General features: G+C 35.6%; 1 protein-coding gene across 1 annotated transcript in view; it reads right to left on the bottom strand.

Moving 5' to 3' along the window:
- ARAP2 (ArfGAP with RhoGAP domain, ankyrin repeat and PH domain 2) overlaps positions 1 to 17,112 on the bottom strand; it is a 118,277-nt gene that overhangs the window by 22,760 nt on the left and 78,405 nt on the right. Inside the window, exons 13-16 of the mRNA XM_008581435.1 lie at positions 5,686 to 5,830; positions 3,006 to 3,108; positions 2,142 to 2,340; positions 1,896 to 1,959 (exon numbers count right to left, since the gene is read on the bottom strand). Of these exons, the coding sequence (XP_008579657.1) occupies positions 1,896 to 1,959; positions 2,142 to 2,340; positions 3,006 to 3,108; positions 5,686 to 5,830 (511 nt within the window). The remainder of the gene's footprint in view (positions 1 to 1,895; positions 1,960 to 2,141; positions 2,341 to 3,005; positions 3,109 to 5,685; positions 5,831 to 17,112) is intronic.

The following is a 17,112-nucleotide window of genomic DNA, read 5'->3' as shown; positions in this document are numbered from 1 at the left end:
TGATTACCATATATGTTTTGCAAATGATCTTGCATTGTTATAGAGCTAAACATGCTGAATCAGTGCACTTAAGGAATTTTTTTTTAAGCAAATGACAAGAAATCAAAAAAAAAAACAATTTGTTCAAGAAACTTTATGGTTCTTAATGTTCTGATAGGTTCCTAGCTGCTCCTTCCCAGCTCCTTTGCTTATCATCATCTTCCAGACCTTTAAATATTAGAGGCACTGAGTCTGAACCCTCAGCTCTCTTTTCTATCTATACTACATGTCCTAGGCCAAATAACATCAGTGTGCTGATGACTCCCACATTTATATCTACAGATATAACATCTCCAATTCATTCCAGATTTGCATATCCAACTGCTTACTCATCAGCTCCACTTTGTTAACAACAGACATCTCCAAGTCACCATTCCCAAAACCAAATTCTTGATGTACTGCCCCAATCTTAAAAATATAATATCCTACCTTTATTATCCACGTATCTGTTATCTCAAAAAACAGCACTATCATTCAGGTAACTGCTCAGGCCAAAAATTTTGGTGTCATTCTTTTTACACTCATCTAATCCATCAACAGATCCTGACACCTCGACCTTCACAATATGTCCAAAAATTCCTCAATACTATATTCTCAAATAAGTCATCTCTTGCTTAGTCTCTACAGCAATATCCTAACTAGACACCCACTTTCACTCTTGTCCTCTAAAAGCGTCTTTATCAGGATTCATAGTAGTTCTTTAAAAACATAAATCAAATTATTCCACTTCCCAGTTCTCAGACTGAGCAGCTTCCCATCATACTTAGAATAAAATTCACATCTTTACACATCATGACCTATAAGGCCCTATATGATCTGGCCCAGGGATACCTATGAAATCATTTCTTCACACTCTCTCATGCATTCAAATCTCCCCAGCATAGAAGCTTGCCTGCAGACCTTGGACGTGCCAAACACAACACTTCTTAGGGTCTTCAAATATTCTTGACCCTATGCCTGGAACACGCCACCTGGACTGCTACGTAGTTTACTTCTCCACTTTATGCAGATCTTTCACCACAGATGCCTTTATCACTCTAGCTAACACAGAATACTGTTCCATGAGACTCTCTCTTTATCTTGCTTATTTTTCTTCACAGAACTTAAAATTGACAAACACAGTACTAAACTATTGTTCTGTCTACTTACACTGTTTTCCCCACTAGTGTACATGCTTCATGAGGACAGAAACCTTGTTTTTTTTCATCACTGTATCCCTAATATCTATAACAGTCCCTGATGCACAGTAGATGGCTAGTAGTTACTGAAAAAGTTGCTTATTTTTCTTCACAGAACTTAAAATTGACAAACACAGTACTACACTATTGTTCTGTCTACTTACACTGTTTTCCCCACTAGTGTACATGCTTCATGAGGACAGAAACCTTGTTTTTTTTCATCATTGTATCCCTAATATCTATAACAGTCCCTGATGCACAGTAGATGGCTAGTAGTTACTGAAAAACTGAACAAATTCAAGAAGTCAAATTTTCACTATGCATGACCCATAAGCATAGATAATTCAGATTTTTATCCATCATGTGCTACACTGAAAATATATTTTAAATTACCAAAGTGCTTTCCAAATACTTAAATGTGAATGTATCAAACGAATCTAAGTCTACAGAAAACTACAGTCATTAATCACAATGAGTTTGTCATACAAAATAAAAATATGTAAACTTCATTGGTGTACTCTTTCTATGAAAAAAGCTAATACATATATATATATAAATAATACATAAATGATACAGAAAATTTCCAGTGGACTTTAAAATAACGGTGCCTCCCCCGAGAGGATAAACAAAATATCCCACACCTCAGAGTAGTTGAGTAAAAAGAAAAAAGGTACTTACCTTCCTTTTTCTACCAAGAGTAAGACATCCAATTTTTCCCCATTTTGAACCATTGTGCTGATTGCTGGATGGAGAAGAGAAAAGCATAAACATATTTTTAAAAATATTACTCTAAATATCCATAAAGACACAATTATTAATACCACTTAAGCATAAGTTGCATCACGATTTTCTGTAAAAGCTACCATTATCATATGCAATAAAGAATTGTGTCCCAAAGATAAGGAGGGAGAAAAAACGTCTTACTTAGCTCTTGCAGTCTTCTTAAGTGCATTCTATCTTCCTGAACTTCTTGCATTTGAAGGCAAAAACGCAAACTAGATTTGTCCATGGCAAACCAGCCTTTTCTCCACTGATCCAGAGCATGGCAGTCTTTGTAGAAGAGTTGACCAATCAAATAATAGTCAGCTTCTGTTAAGTTTTCAGCAACAAAGGGAACAAAATGCTGTTAAGACAAATACAGAAAAGTAATAAAGACAGTGAAAATAGGAAATCCCTTCCCTATCTGCAAATATAAGGAAAGGTGAAAAAATTATCTTAGTTTATCTAGTTTAAAGATTCATAAGTAACTCCAAAGTTAGAACAGTTATTTAACATGGTATCGGTCTTAACACTGAACAGCTATAATGGCAACATCTTAAGCCATTTTTTTGTTTGTTTGTTTTTTGGCTATATGGAGTTGAAATGAGAACTGACATTCTCTTTGTTGACCTGTCAGCATTTTTCAAAATGTTAACCTTCAAAGTTTTTATCCATTTATATCTTTTACTCAATCTGTTCTTTTCTCCTATGTGTACATCAGAATAAAATATCTACCTACAAACAGACATACACAGAAATGGCTTTATAATATTGAAAATATCTTAATCACCAAAAACATGGCCTTAATTTGAAGATGATTTCTCAAGGTCCTGCTTATTTCTTCTCTGCTTAAGACTCTAGGAAGGTAGTTCTTCACCTACTTTGAATACAATCTTTGAGAACCTAACGAAATATGAAACTTCTTCCCAGAATCTTATATAAAATTTTCATGGACCACTGAAGCTCAATGACAGACTGTTAAGTTAGAATCTTCTCTGGACTTAGGGTAATAATATAATATTTAAATACCTTGGCTATAGCCTCTGTCCATTTTCTTTGAGCTTGAGATGTTTCAGCTCCAAATAAAAACACATGTTCTGAGGGCAAGTAGATCTCAAAGATAAAGATGGGCCTACAGCAGGCATGAATAAAAACACACCATCACTTAGTTATGTTTGGCTCTTACAAAAACACAAAGGTCAAGTATAAAATGGAATGATGCTACGAAATCAACTTATCTATCAGATTATTCTTTTAATGATTTGTATTTTATTCAAATGAGGTAAATGGAACACACTGGATCAGAGAAAAGGAATATTCTTCTGATTACTTAATCACTCTACTGCATCTCTACTGCATGACTGCTATGGATTGGATGTTCCCCCAAATTCATTGACACTTGGTCCCCAGGGTGACAGTGTTAAGAGGGTTGGAAATCCTATCGTGGTAGTTGAAAGCGGGCCTTGAAGAGGTGACTGGATTGTGAGGACCATGCCCTAGTAAATTAATAAGCTTGATAGTGGTCATGGGTGTAGGTCTGAAAACTTTAAAAGGGGAGTGCATGAGGAACGCTCTTTCTCTCTCTCTCTGCTTCTGACATTTCACCATGTGATAACCCTGCATCCCTGTAGAGTTACCTACCAAGAAAAGGCCTTCACTGGACCTGTTCCCTGGACTTTGGTCTTCCTAGCTCCAAAACTGTAAGCAATAAATACTGTTTCTTTACAAATTACTCAGTTTCAGATAGTTCTGTTACAAGCAACAGAAACAGAATGATACGATAACTTTGTTGATGCCCTGGATAACCATCAATTGACTGAACTGGCAAAAGGCTATCCTCTGTCTCCTCTTTTCTCTCAGATCCCTCCTTCTTGATTTACTCTGACCAACTGTTCAAAGCAAACATTGTCCAAACAGTTCTTAGCCCTCTTCTTATCTTAATTCACAATTTTTACTTCGGTCATCAAATCTTATCCCAGAATTTAATCTCCTACTGGTAGAGTAACATCCCATGTCCTGAATTCTTTCCTGAGTTCCTAATCCAAATCTCCAACTATTTCTTAGAACATGCTAAGTATGTGTGCAACTATTACATAAAAAAATCTCAAATACCCGACACCAAAGTCATCTTACTGCAACCCTTTTCACTTCGACACCAAAGTCATCTTACTGCAACCCTTTTCACTTCAAACCTGTTGTACATCCTTCATGTCCTAATTTAGAGCCATCACCATCGACTTAATTAACTCAAAACCTTGAAATTTAACTTATTCTTCCCTTAACATCAACTCTTCATCCAGGATTTTAATCTTATCATTTCAACCATTCAATCTTACTATTCCTCTTCTTTTTAATTATATCTTCCACTTGTTAAACTCTCAGCAATTATGGTCTCTCTTTCTCCAAACTCTTCCTTACTGTTTCTTCCAGCTTTCTTCCTAAAATATAAATCTGCACAACTCTTCAGGGCCTACGTTATTGAATTTACACTCTACAATTTGCTATTTAAGGTATTCAGAATTTGGCTGCAACAATTATTTTTTTAACTTCATCTCAGTGTAGATTGTTTTTCTCGTTCATCTACTTGTATCAGTAACATATCAAGAACGTTTTATTTTTGGTTATATTAGTATGCTGACATAAACTAATATTAATATTTTCAAGTTATATTTAATTTACTAATTAAGCAACTTAATACACAGAATGTACTTACTTTAAGATTCCATGTGAAGCCACACTAAACTGATTATTCTTTAAGATAAAAGCACTATTACGATTAAAACCAAAAGAAATAAACTAATAATCAGTTTTCTTCACATCAAAAATCAAGTCGGATTTACTAGAAAATAACAGTCCTCTTAACGGGTACATATGGGTCACTATATAATAATGGTAGTACATTCCAGGTAATTTTTTTATAAATAACAGCACTGAAAATCTCTTCCCCTTCTTCATATAAAAATCTTATTAAAATACTATGCTCTTGTAAAACTGATTTTTTACTATGCCCATGTAAACTGATTTATGATTTTTACTATGCCCATGTAAAACTGATTTCTACTTTTCACTAATTACATCAAAAAATATGATAAGAAACTTTCATACTAAAGACCTTAGGTGGTCTGTTTTTAAAGTTGTCAGAGAAATTCATTTAAACTACTATGTTAGTCAAATACATTACATAAGTAATGTTTAATCTTTTCACTGCAACTTTTTTTTCAGACCTTTAAAAGGCCAAAGTAGATCTTAAAGGAATTTAGCATTTCAATATCCTATTAAATATACTTAGTATTATGCTTAATGTAAATAAATCATCACCAAATATTCTCCTTTCTCATTTGTTTTAACCATCATACTCCTTAAATGAATGCATAAATCTTGCCATTAGTCCACTATTTTAAAAAATGAATGAATCATAAAAATTAAAGGACTACAATGGTCAAGAAGAGAATACTATAAATTTACTTAAGATTTGATGCAAACCTGTTAGCTTTTCATGGTGCCTAGTATAATATTTTAATTTTCTTACTTTTTAGTGAATTCACAAAGAAGCTTTCAGAAGGTCCAAGATAAGTACGCTTCAAGAAACTATTAAACGCTTCTACAAGAAGCAAATGAAGAACTGAAATGATAACAAAACCCTTGTTACCTGGCATGATATTTATCTGAAAATACCTTTCACCTTCTAATTGTTTAAAGGTTGACCTACCCAGTATTTATATAGAAGTCTTCTTTGTGTACGGCCAGGCAGATTACTTCATTGATATTAATGGTGCCATTAGGTGTGGTAGACTTATCATTTTCATAATAACTCAAGAAGCCTCCTTCCAAAACACACCACTTTTTTTTTGTCTCTAAGAATTTAAACCAAAAAATAATAATAAATTAAGCTGTATCACAAATCTAATTTTAAAAATATAAGGTTTTAAATAATGACTGAAAGCAAATAAATATACATATTAAATTCCTATTTTACATAAAGAATGGGCTATCCTGCATGGGATATAAAGTTGCCATACTCTGTGCTCTTAAAAAGTTTACAATCTAGTAGCAAGGAATGTACAAGACAAAAATGACTATATTAATAACCAGAAAAGCAGGAAGAACCATAAAGACGCTGCTGCAAAACAACTCTGCAATTGCAAAGACTATATCTGTAAACAGTACTAAAAGGAAAAAATGTAGCATAAAAAAGTGAGACTGCAGCTGACGGCAGGTATGTATGCAAAAGAAGAAAGAGTCAGAACTGCAGTTCCTTCAGTGCCTTGTTCGGGGGATTTAAAATTCATCCTGTATAAGAGGTAGCACAGTATGGCCTGCAGGCCAAATCAGACCACCTCCTGTTTTTATAAATAAAGTTTTATTAGAACACAGCCATAGCCAGATTGTCTATGGCTGCTTTGCTGCTACTAAGGTCAGAGCTGAGCTGCAGCAGAGACCATCGGGTCCCCAAAGTCAAAAATATTTACTATTGGACCCTTTTCAGAAAAGTCAAATGATTTTTGATTTTGCAGGTGTGATGAGCCATCGAAATGGTTTTGGCAGTGGAAAATGATCAGACTTGAATTTTACACATGCTGCTTAATGTGAAAAATGAATTTGAGAAGGTGAGGCCAGAAGCCAGAAGACACCACAATGCGAAAGAAGTTTAAGTGAGGGATGAAGAGGGATAAAGAAGGGGGTGGGAGATGGGAGTAGAAAGAGATATAGAGTCAGGAGGGGAGAAAGAAATGCGTTCACGTGTGTGAATGTTTTAAGGAGACAACACATACACTGATTGGTCAGAGAGCAAGGAGAACTTACTAATGATTGCATTATTCTTAGCTTTGATAATCAGGTAGACATTGATACCCACTTTTATTTAAAAAAATAAAGTAGAAACAATTTCAGTGCTTGCAATGTGAGTTTCCTTTTAGATACACTAAATGAGAGATATCTATTAGAAACCCAAGTAGAATCTGTTAGGCAGGTCACCCTACGAATTTGCATCTTGGAGGCAAGAAAAGGGCTTGATGACTAAAAAGTGTTTAGAATGCAGGAGATAGTTGAAAACATAAAATAACGAAGCATACAATCTTAGGGAACTTAGTAATGTAAGTAGTGACGGATGTCCATGAGAACAATTAAGCAAAGGAGAAGAGATCATTATTTAAGCAGAAAAGAAGTAGAGCATTTCGAAATGGAATGATTACCAATATTAAATACAGCAAAGACAGCCAATAAAGCAAGGACTGAGAAAACATCTGCTGGCTTTCATAATAAGGAGGTTACTGTCTATATTATTGAGCGTGCTACGAACAAAACCAGGCTGCAAAATATTGAAGACTGCAAGGGAAGACATAAGTGAAACCAGTCAGAGAAGATAATAGCCTGTGTAATAAAGGAAAGGGGATCCCAAGCTCAAATGAAGGCAAGAGCCTTGGTAAGGTGGATAGTGGACAATCAACTGAACCATGGATGGACATTTTCTTCTAAGAAAAAGAAAGGAATAAAGAGAAGAACTGAAAAGATACAGTTAGATCTTAAGGTAAGTTAGTTAAGTAAGGTTAGTTAAGCATATTAGCACCCTACCTAGCTAACCCAATTTATCCTTCAAAACTGGGCTCAGTCACAACTTCTCCTGGGACTGTTCTCCAACCCTCCATCACTCTCCCCAGGACCAGATAAGTATCTTCCTGCGGTACCCCTAGCACTATGTGGACCCTGAAAAGGTGGGATTAGAAGTCAAAGACTCCAGGTTCTAATAATGCTTCCATCACCACCTGGGTACCTTTGAAAAAGAACTTAACTTTTCTGAGCGTCAGGTTCTTCATTCATAAAATGGGGATAAGAAAAGCATCTAATACATAGGTTTGTTGCAGTGATTAAAAGATGCAAAGCATGTAAAGCACCTAGGAAAGTGACTTTATATGTGGCTCTGTAAACATGTACTACCATTTTTTAGATGATATAACAATTTTCATTTAATGCAACAATTTAAAATGCTATTTTTAAAAATAACTGCAATTTTTGAAAAATGTAACAATTTAGATATGTTTGTTTATTCACCAATACTGAGAACAAAAACTATTTTCTATTCTCAAAAACCACCACATTGCTCAGCCTAGGGAAAATTTGTTGAAATGATTATTTTCATAAATTGGGAAGTAAAGTTACTAGTTAAGATGGCTTGGATGAGGTTGCAAACTTTGAGAGAAATGCAAAGATGATAAATATATTAAAGAATCAATAAGAGAATCCTAGATGGAATTACTTTGAAGCACAGAAAGATGAATCCATGTTTGCTTCTCCATTCCCTCCCAAAATGCTAAGACAATGACATTGAAGGGATAAAAGGTATAAACTCAAAAGGACAAAGAGAACCAAAGAGACCTGCAGTATATAAGAAATGATTGACTTGTCTGAAAAGCAAAAGCTGGTCTATTTAGATGTGAAAAGAAAAAAAGTCAACAAGAAGTAAGCAATGTTCTACAAAGCTCCAGATAGTGCTGGAGAGGCTAATACCTCCAGAGGTACAGGATAAAAAAAAAAAAAAATAGAGCTGAAACACATAAGGGCTATTAGGCCCATATATTTTCTCCACTGTGCTCAGCAACATCCTCTCTTCACCCATCTGAAAGTTGGGTCCTTTACCCTGGAGAAATTAGACCTGCCAGATTCTAAACTGGGAGACTCAAGCAATGAACAGAGGCAGAGGTAATGTGCCATCCTGAGAACAAAGTGATTCCATGACATTCTACCCACTAAATAAACAGTGAGATCCCCAGTCACCTCCCCACATTAACATACAAAATGCTGTAGCCAGTAATATCCAAGACTCCCATCCTAACACTCTCAGCAAGAGATCGGTGGAGGCTTCTGGCTAACTGATCCCAACCATTTAAAATAAAGCTTCCAAGAAGGGACTCTCTTCTACAGCCTCCAGAAGGAGCATAGCCATGCTGACATCTTGATTTCAAACCAGAAATACTTACTTTGTACACCTGATCTTGAGAACTGTGAGAGAATACATTTCTGTTGTTTTAAGCTACCAACCTTGTATTTGTTACGTCAGCCATGATAAACTAATATAATAGGGAAAATAACAACTATCTTGTAAAACGGCTGTGAGAATTTGTGATTATCTACACAAAGTTCACAGCATAACGATGACCACATAATAATCAATAAATGTTATTATTGTTAAACATTTTTTTTCAAAGAAAGCTTCCAGTATGAAAGACAGAGCTGAAGCACAAAATAATAATTTTTAAAACTATGATTAACATCAGATGGTGAGGGAAGATACTTTATCTACACAAGATCAGCATGCTCTAAAAAGAAAAATTAAAAATACACAAAAAAATTTGATGATTACAAATATACCATAAATAAATTTTAAAAAGAGAGAGAGCATAAAAAGGGAACTCTCCCCAAAAGCAAAATAAGAGACAGAAAATAAGATAATTCCAGATGGTCAATTTATAAGGTCCAACATCCAGCTAATATTATTTCTAAGAAAAAAGTGAAAATAAAGATGAGAAAATTTGTCAAGACAAATGGATAATGTTTAAGAATGAAAAAACAAGGAAAAAATTTTTGTTTTCCATTGAAACTATGTACATATATTGCTTCTGTAAAAGAAAAATTAGATATAAAATATTGGTTATAAAAATCCCCACTTAGTACTTTACACCCAAATCAGGTAAAAACAAATAAATAACAACAAAAAACCTGTGAGAATTTAGGCTGACTCCCTAATTCTGATGTTTCTCTGCAATCTCAAAGGTCTGGAAATGGAAACCATGAAAACAGACAGAGGAGGCTAGAGAAGCTGTTTGCAGATAGCCAAGGACACATAAGAATTTTAAAAGAAACAAGCAGTTCTGAGGAGTAGCAAAAATACTTCTAAAATCAGTATAGAAATACAAATAAAGGTCAAAGAGGGCTGATACACAAGAACTGGAAATGTTTCAGGTTGATTAACAAGAATAACTGAAAAGGGGAAAGGGTCACATATAAAAAGAAGGCCCAGGGCCGGCCTGGTGGCGCACTGGAGGGTGCGCCGCTTGGGAGCGCGGCGGCGCTCCCGCCGTGGGTTCGGATCCCATGTGAAGACCGGCTCCCGCTCACTGGCTGAGCGTGGTGCGGGCGCGACACCGAGGGTTGCGATCCTGTTGCCGGTCCCCGGTACGGGCGTGACACCGAGGGTTGCGATCCCGTTACCAGTCAGTAAAAAAGACAAAAAGAAAAATAAATAAATAAATAAAAAGAAGGCCCAAACACAAAAATCTAATTTCGTCTTCTAGTGGGTTTTACATGATCATGAATTTCAAAAGTATCCACGTGACTCCTTCCATTTAGCTTATTTTCTGACTGAATCTTAGGCATCAAAAATATAAATGCCAAAGAGTTCAAACAAAGGGATGAGTGACAACCATACAGAAAAAACTTCATATAATCTGCCTTTGCATTGTCAAAATTTATTCATCTTCATCGGTCCTTTTTAGTTTTCTCACTTAAAAAAACTGAAATAAGGGCCTTGCTAACTGAGCAACAAAAAACCAAGTCCATCCCATATATTATGGATTTCCTATTAAAAGACATTAATATGAAAATCAAATTCTGAAAGATTTGTGTTGTTTCCTATGGGTTTCACTGATGTAATTCAAAGTCTATAGTTTGCCAAATAACTCCTTGAACAAGTGAGGTAAAATCAAACTCAAATTTTTCAAACAAGCAATGCTATAAAGGAAAAATTGTTTAATTTTTTCAGTTTCCCTAAATAAAAGGAATTATTTTTGAACTATCACCTCACCTTCCTGTTTTTGAACTCAAGAGATTACACAAATCCTCAAGTTGTAAGTTATTGCCAAGAATGAAAATACGTAAGCAACCTTCTGTTTTGGATTTAAAAGATACATTAGATCTATAAACATCAAGGCTCCTAAGGGCTATAGATTAGATATAATGAGTAAAATGTACAGATCAGATAACTTCCTAAGTTTGACCACTGTGCTGTAGTTATTTTAGGGCATTATTTATGAAAGCCCTTCTTTTTAAGAAATACATGCTGAGATACTAGAGGTAAAGAAGCATCATGTTTACAACTTACTTTTAAGTGATTCTGAAAATAAGTTTATGTATATATATAAATAGAGTGCACACATGCGTGACAGAGAGAAACAGATATGCACATGTGTGAATATGTGTGAGTATACACACAAACATACACACACAGAGAAAGAATGAAAATAAAGCAAATTTAAAATGTTAATATTTGGGTATATGGAAATTCTTTGCACTCTTCTAACAACTTTCTGTAAACTTATTTTGAATAATTAAGTCAAAATAACTTAAAATAAAAAGTTACAAAATATATTAAATTGCTCTTTAAACTTTCCTTTATCATATCAGTAGAATCTTAGATGGAAGTGGTGGTGAGAAGTAGAAGAATGAAAACAAGATGATGTATTTGGCCTCAAAAAACAATCACTAGGAGAAACACTCAATAGGTAGAAACCCAAAAGGCTTTAGGGTCACTATATTCTGAAAAACAAACTGCCAAATGAAAAGTTGAATCATAACTGGCAGAAGCAAAAAACTTCTTTATGGATCCTAGAAAAGAAAACTAACAGAGACCTAATCAATTCCTGGTGGAAGGTGATATATTATTCCAGAACCCTTAAATCCTGAGTCACAGTGTATACCCTGCACAGTTCCATGAAAATGATAAAGGCCATAATTTTAAATGAAAGTCAAACTGCTAATCAAAGGGAGTTATGAAATAATGTCAAAACAACACACTCAGATGACTAGAATAATCTTCATAAGAGAATAAAGCAAAAATGTGCAATTATTTGGTACACAGATAATCACCGGCAGAGATTAGGAATTTCACCCCTGTCCTCAGGCAGTCTGTAACCCAGCGAAAGGGGAGAGGTGTTTAGAATGATAACTATCAGGTGGTCCCTTTAGGGTGTTCAGGGAAGAAAGCCACCCTCAGACTAGAACGATACAAAAAAATCTTCTAGGAAAAAAGCTTCTGAAATAGTCCTTTATGACTGAGGAGGCTTATTTCTAAAGTAGCAAAAAAATGCATTCAGAGGTACAATAATTCCATAATTCTGGGAAGGAACACTGTGAAGAAAGTCACAGAAAGAGGAAACTGCACAAACCCTATTTGGCCAAAGAATCAGATTACACATGACCTTAGGAAATAGGAAACAAGACTGCAGGTTCACGGCAGAGGCCAGGCCCCAACGTCTTACAGGACAGGTGTGCAGGAGTTTGTGCCTGTCTCAGTAGACAAGTGGGAGCCATTCAAAGGTCTTAAACAAACAGTGCCAAATGAATGATGCACAGAACAAATGTGAATGTGGAATCTAATTATGTAAGTTCTAATGGGAAACAAATGACAGATCTCTTTAAAAGTGCGTACAAACTCATTATAAGTTTGAAATATGGGCTTGAGGAGATTTAGTCCTGTAGCATTATCATTTCTATAATCACTTATTAGCTTTACTGTTATAAGAGAAATGGGGCAGAAGTCAGACAATGCAGAGTCAGATATTACCTTTGAGGGCTCACAATAACAAAGCTATGAGAAGAAATCTTGACATTCCTATAGATTTGGGAAGCAATGAAAGCTTTAGCAAAACCGTGTCAGATGATATTGGTCTGCTTGGGCCAATTTAGTTGTGCACTCCTGACACTGACTTTGAGAAATGTCAACACATGAAAGTCTCCATGAAAGTCTCTCTGCTACAGAAAGTCTTACTGCTAATCAGTTTCTAGAAGACGTCCACCAAAATAAAATTGGGGCCACAGAATGAGTAACTCTCAGGACTCAGATATTTAATAGGCAGGAGGTTGAGTGTAAGGTGGACTGCCCAGAGGGGTTATTCAATCCTTCTATTCAATCTTAATGTTTAGATTAGGGAAGAAAAACGTTACTGTGGGTTTACCCAAGCATAATTAAAGAATACCAGAGATGACCTATTTAGACACTACTATGCAATGATATGGATACTATAGTTGGGAACCTTGGTTGTCAGCTATAGCCTATAGGACATATCTAAACTCAAAGGCTAACTGGAAGCCAGGAGTAGCTATGTTTGTGTATAAGCCCTTCACTGCTCCTCTTCCTCCTCCTCCTCTCATAATATTTACATGTCATGCACTACTCTACACATTTTCTGTGCATTAACAAACTGAATCCTCAGAACAACCCTGTTAGGTCATTTCTATTATTATATGCCTTCCTAATATGAGGGTACTTCAAAAAGTTCGTGGGAAAATAGAATTAAAATGTAACAGGCATCTTTCCATGAACTTTGCAAAACACCCTCATACCTTTTCCACAAGTACATAATAGCTAATAGATTTTCTCAATGTACAAAGAGGTAGAGCTGGGGTAGAACCCAGGAAAGTGGGTTCTGGAAGCATCCTCTTAACTGCTGCACACAATGTCTCTTTGTGCATGTTATATGCCTGAACCATTTATGTCCAGTTTAAAAATTTATTACAGTAAAGAAGAAATCATACCTTCTAATACATATGTATACAATCAATCTGAGGTAACTAAGGCAAACTTATTTTTCAGATGCATGAAGTTTATTTTTTGATAAAGAATTTCCTAAACTGATGGTATTCAGCACCTACTGAAGACCAGAATACACATTAGGACTCCTTTTTCAGTGAAAATAAATATGTTTTAGCTCAGAAAAACATTTTTAAATTACATAATCTAGGCTTTCATAGAAGAAAAGACCTTTAAAATTCCTCAATGTTAATCTATAAAATTAAACATAAACAGACTGAAATAGAGTTTCTAGTACACCATATCAACCACTTTCTTTTTAAAAATCACACTTTATAAACAAATCAAGGTGTGATACCAAGGGAAAAAATATGGTTAAGGGGGAAAAAAGAAAACAAAAGCAGGATGCTGTTATTCAGTTCTGTACTTAGGTTTAACAAGAGCTATCAATCTTTCTTTTCATGAACAGTAAATTGAAAAGGAAAAAAAGAAAAATACAGATCAGTCTTCATAACCAGAGGCTAGAAGAACTTCAGATTCTAAAAACCTGAACTGACAATCTGAAGCCTCTGTAACTCTCTGAAAGACGGCATGCATTTTATTCCCAGACTTTTGTCTTCATTTTTAATCATTTTGCTCTATCTCCATCCTGACAAGTACTGATGGAGTGGTATTGTCCAGGTGCTTGCCTTTCAGAGGCAAAGGTGACAACCACACTTTAATCTCTAAATCTTTCCAAATAATTCATTTTTTCCATAAATCTGGTGCTCAATAGCAGTAACACCACTGCAGAATCTTAAGGAGGGGAAAAAAAGAAACAAATTCAGAACTCTATATTTCTTGATAGTTCAACTTTTTCTTCTTCAAGTAGGCTCTTTCTGCACAAAATAATATGCTTTGTGCCAGCAATTATATCTTTTTATACCCATGTCAAGAACAAAATAACAAGGGACTTGCATTTTTACTCTGGTAATAACTTGCTTAAAGAAATGGTCATTCATTCAACAAATATTTATCATGTGGCTACTATGTGGCATCACTGTTTTAGGCACCAAAGATTTGATAATCCCAAACAAGACAGAAAATGCTGATGTCTCACTGCTGAGGCTTTCACTCCAGAAGGAAGGGGGAAACAGATAAATGAAAAAGGGATCAGCTTCCTGTGATAAGTGCTATGATGGAAACAGGCAGCATCCTATGAGAGGAGTTGGCAATGGGAGCTCATTTTAGCAGGCTGCCACAGAGACCTCACTGACTTGTAGCATTGAATAGATTCCTGAAAAATAAGAAGGAGCCAGACTGGGGGAAGTGTCTTCCTTGCAAAGCAAATAGCAACTGCAAAGGTCCCTTCAGAAGGGGCAGGAAAGGATGTGGCACGCTCCAGGAACAGACAGGAAACCAGTGCAGCCAGGCATGTGAGCATGGAAAGGAATGACAGGCGACAGAAGGAGGAAGGTACAAGAAAGTTCTTTAGGTCAAAATAGGGAATAAGGGTCTGGAATGGAAAGTCACTGAATGCACTTGAGCAATAAAATCACATGACCTGATTTACATTGTTGAAAATCATTAAGCCTGTTTTTTGGAGAAAGTTTTGGAGAGAGGGTAGGGCAGATATAGGGAGACAAAAAAGGAAGCTGTTACAGCCTTGCGAGGACATGATGGTGACTTGGGCCCCAAAGATGTCAGTGGGGGTGGACAGCAGCCAATTGATTCAAGGTCTATTTTCAGTATGAAATAATAGAACTTGCTGATAAATTAGGTGGAAGAAATGAAGACATTCAAAGAACACTTTGCTGAGAGAGTATTTTCAAATGAAATCACTGCTATCATGCTGCATAGACAAAATACAAAAACTCACTTTCACATTACTTAAAAAGAAATATTTTAAAATGGGAAAACATCCCTAAAATAATTACATATACAGAGAATGCATTCTGTTTTTTTGAAATTAGTTTTAACCAAAAAATCCATAGTTAATTTATAAAAGATAAAAGAAGGATTTAGTTACAACTGCTTATAACATCAATTCAGCACTCATTTAAAAAAATCTATATCAAGAAACTAAAGAAAACCGATAAGTTTATAAATATTATAACCACAATTGTCAAAAAACAAAAGCTTATTTTTAGCCTACAGAATGCTTATAATATATTCAAAAGCTTTAGGAAAAACATCTTGTACTTTAAGTTCCCTATTTGATCTTTGTAAAAGCAAAGTGATTTGAAGATTGAATCTAAGATCTAGCATTTAGAAGAAACATCCTAGAAAACTTATAAACTTATTTACAGGTACAGTAATTGCCATATTCAATTATTTTAATAATTGTTCTAGTCAATTCACAGGTTATCCAAATACCTTCCTTTTGATCAGTTACTTTCTGACTACTTAAGAGTTAAATACTGTCAGGACCAACTGCAAATTTAAAAAATCTCTATAAAATTTGTCATTTATTATTGGTTAGGCTAAATAAAGGGGGACAATAAAAACCAATTGCTGGGGCCGGCCCGGTGGCGCAATGGATAGTGCGCCGCTTGGGAAGCGCGGCGGTGCTCCCGCCCGAGGGTTCGGATCCCACATACAGACCGGTTCCCGGTCACTGGCTGAGCGAGGCGCGGGAGCAACACCGAGGGTTGCAATCCCGTTGCCAGTCCCCGGTCCGGTACGGGGGCAACACTGAGGGTTGCGATCCCTTGCCGGACACGGAAAAAAGACAAAAAAAAAAAAAAAAAACCAATTGCTGAAAGAACCTAAAACATCTAAATTCTAAGGATGAAAATGCTCTTCCGTCTTGCTGTCACCTGGCCATCACACCTTGAGGAAGGCCAAAGTGTTACAATAACAATTAGAACACATCAGGCGTAAAATTCTGCTTCACGCTGAACTCCTTCATTTTTCATGTGAAAGTCAGCATAACATCAACTATCTTGCAGACTTTCTATAAGAATTACAATAAATGTATATAAAGTACCTAAAGCAATGCCTCATATATAGTACATGCTCACTAAAGGACAGCTATTCTTTTCATGAAAATTTAATAAAGTATAGTTAATCCCAACATAATTCTGCTTTGGAATACAATATTTTGGTAAATATACTGAATTCTGCATTCATACTGAAATAATCACTTCAAATGCACAAGTATCAGGATTAACACTCTAAAGTGAGTTTTTCATCCTACTGTTCATTTGATTGATTAATACAGCTGAATTATACCACCTAGGGAGTTAATACCAGGCTCCTGAGCCAATCAATGCCCACCATCAACTGGCTTATATAGCTTAATCTCTTCTACACTCTCTTTATTCTGTAAGACAGATCTCTATATTTTCCTGCCTATATTCCTCAAATTAGTTCAGATGGACATGAGAGTGAGGCCTGTGTCTCACTCATTTTTATATTCCCAATGTCTAGCATAAGCCTGACACAAGGAGTTGGACAGATAAATCAATAAATGCCCACTGTGACTCTGCTCATATAATTCCCCAAACCTAGAATATGTTGTTAAATCAGACTGATTCCCATCATTTTTGGAAACCAAGCTTAAGTTTTATTTTACACACACACACACACACACACACACACACACACACACACACACACACACACACACACACA

The sequence above is a fragment of the Galeopterus variegatus genome, unplaced genomic scaffold, assembly GCF_000696425.1.
Source record: "Galeopterus variegatus unplaced genomic scaffold, G_variegatus-3.0.2 Scaffold2356, whole genome shotgun sequence".
NCBI lineage: Eukaryota > Metazoa > Chordata > Mammalia > Dermoptera > Cynocephalidae > Galeopterus > Galeopterus variegatus.
Note: the sequence above shows the minus strand (reverse complement) of the source record. Positions and strands in the feature narration are given on the sequence as shown.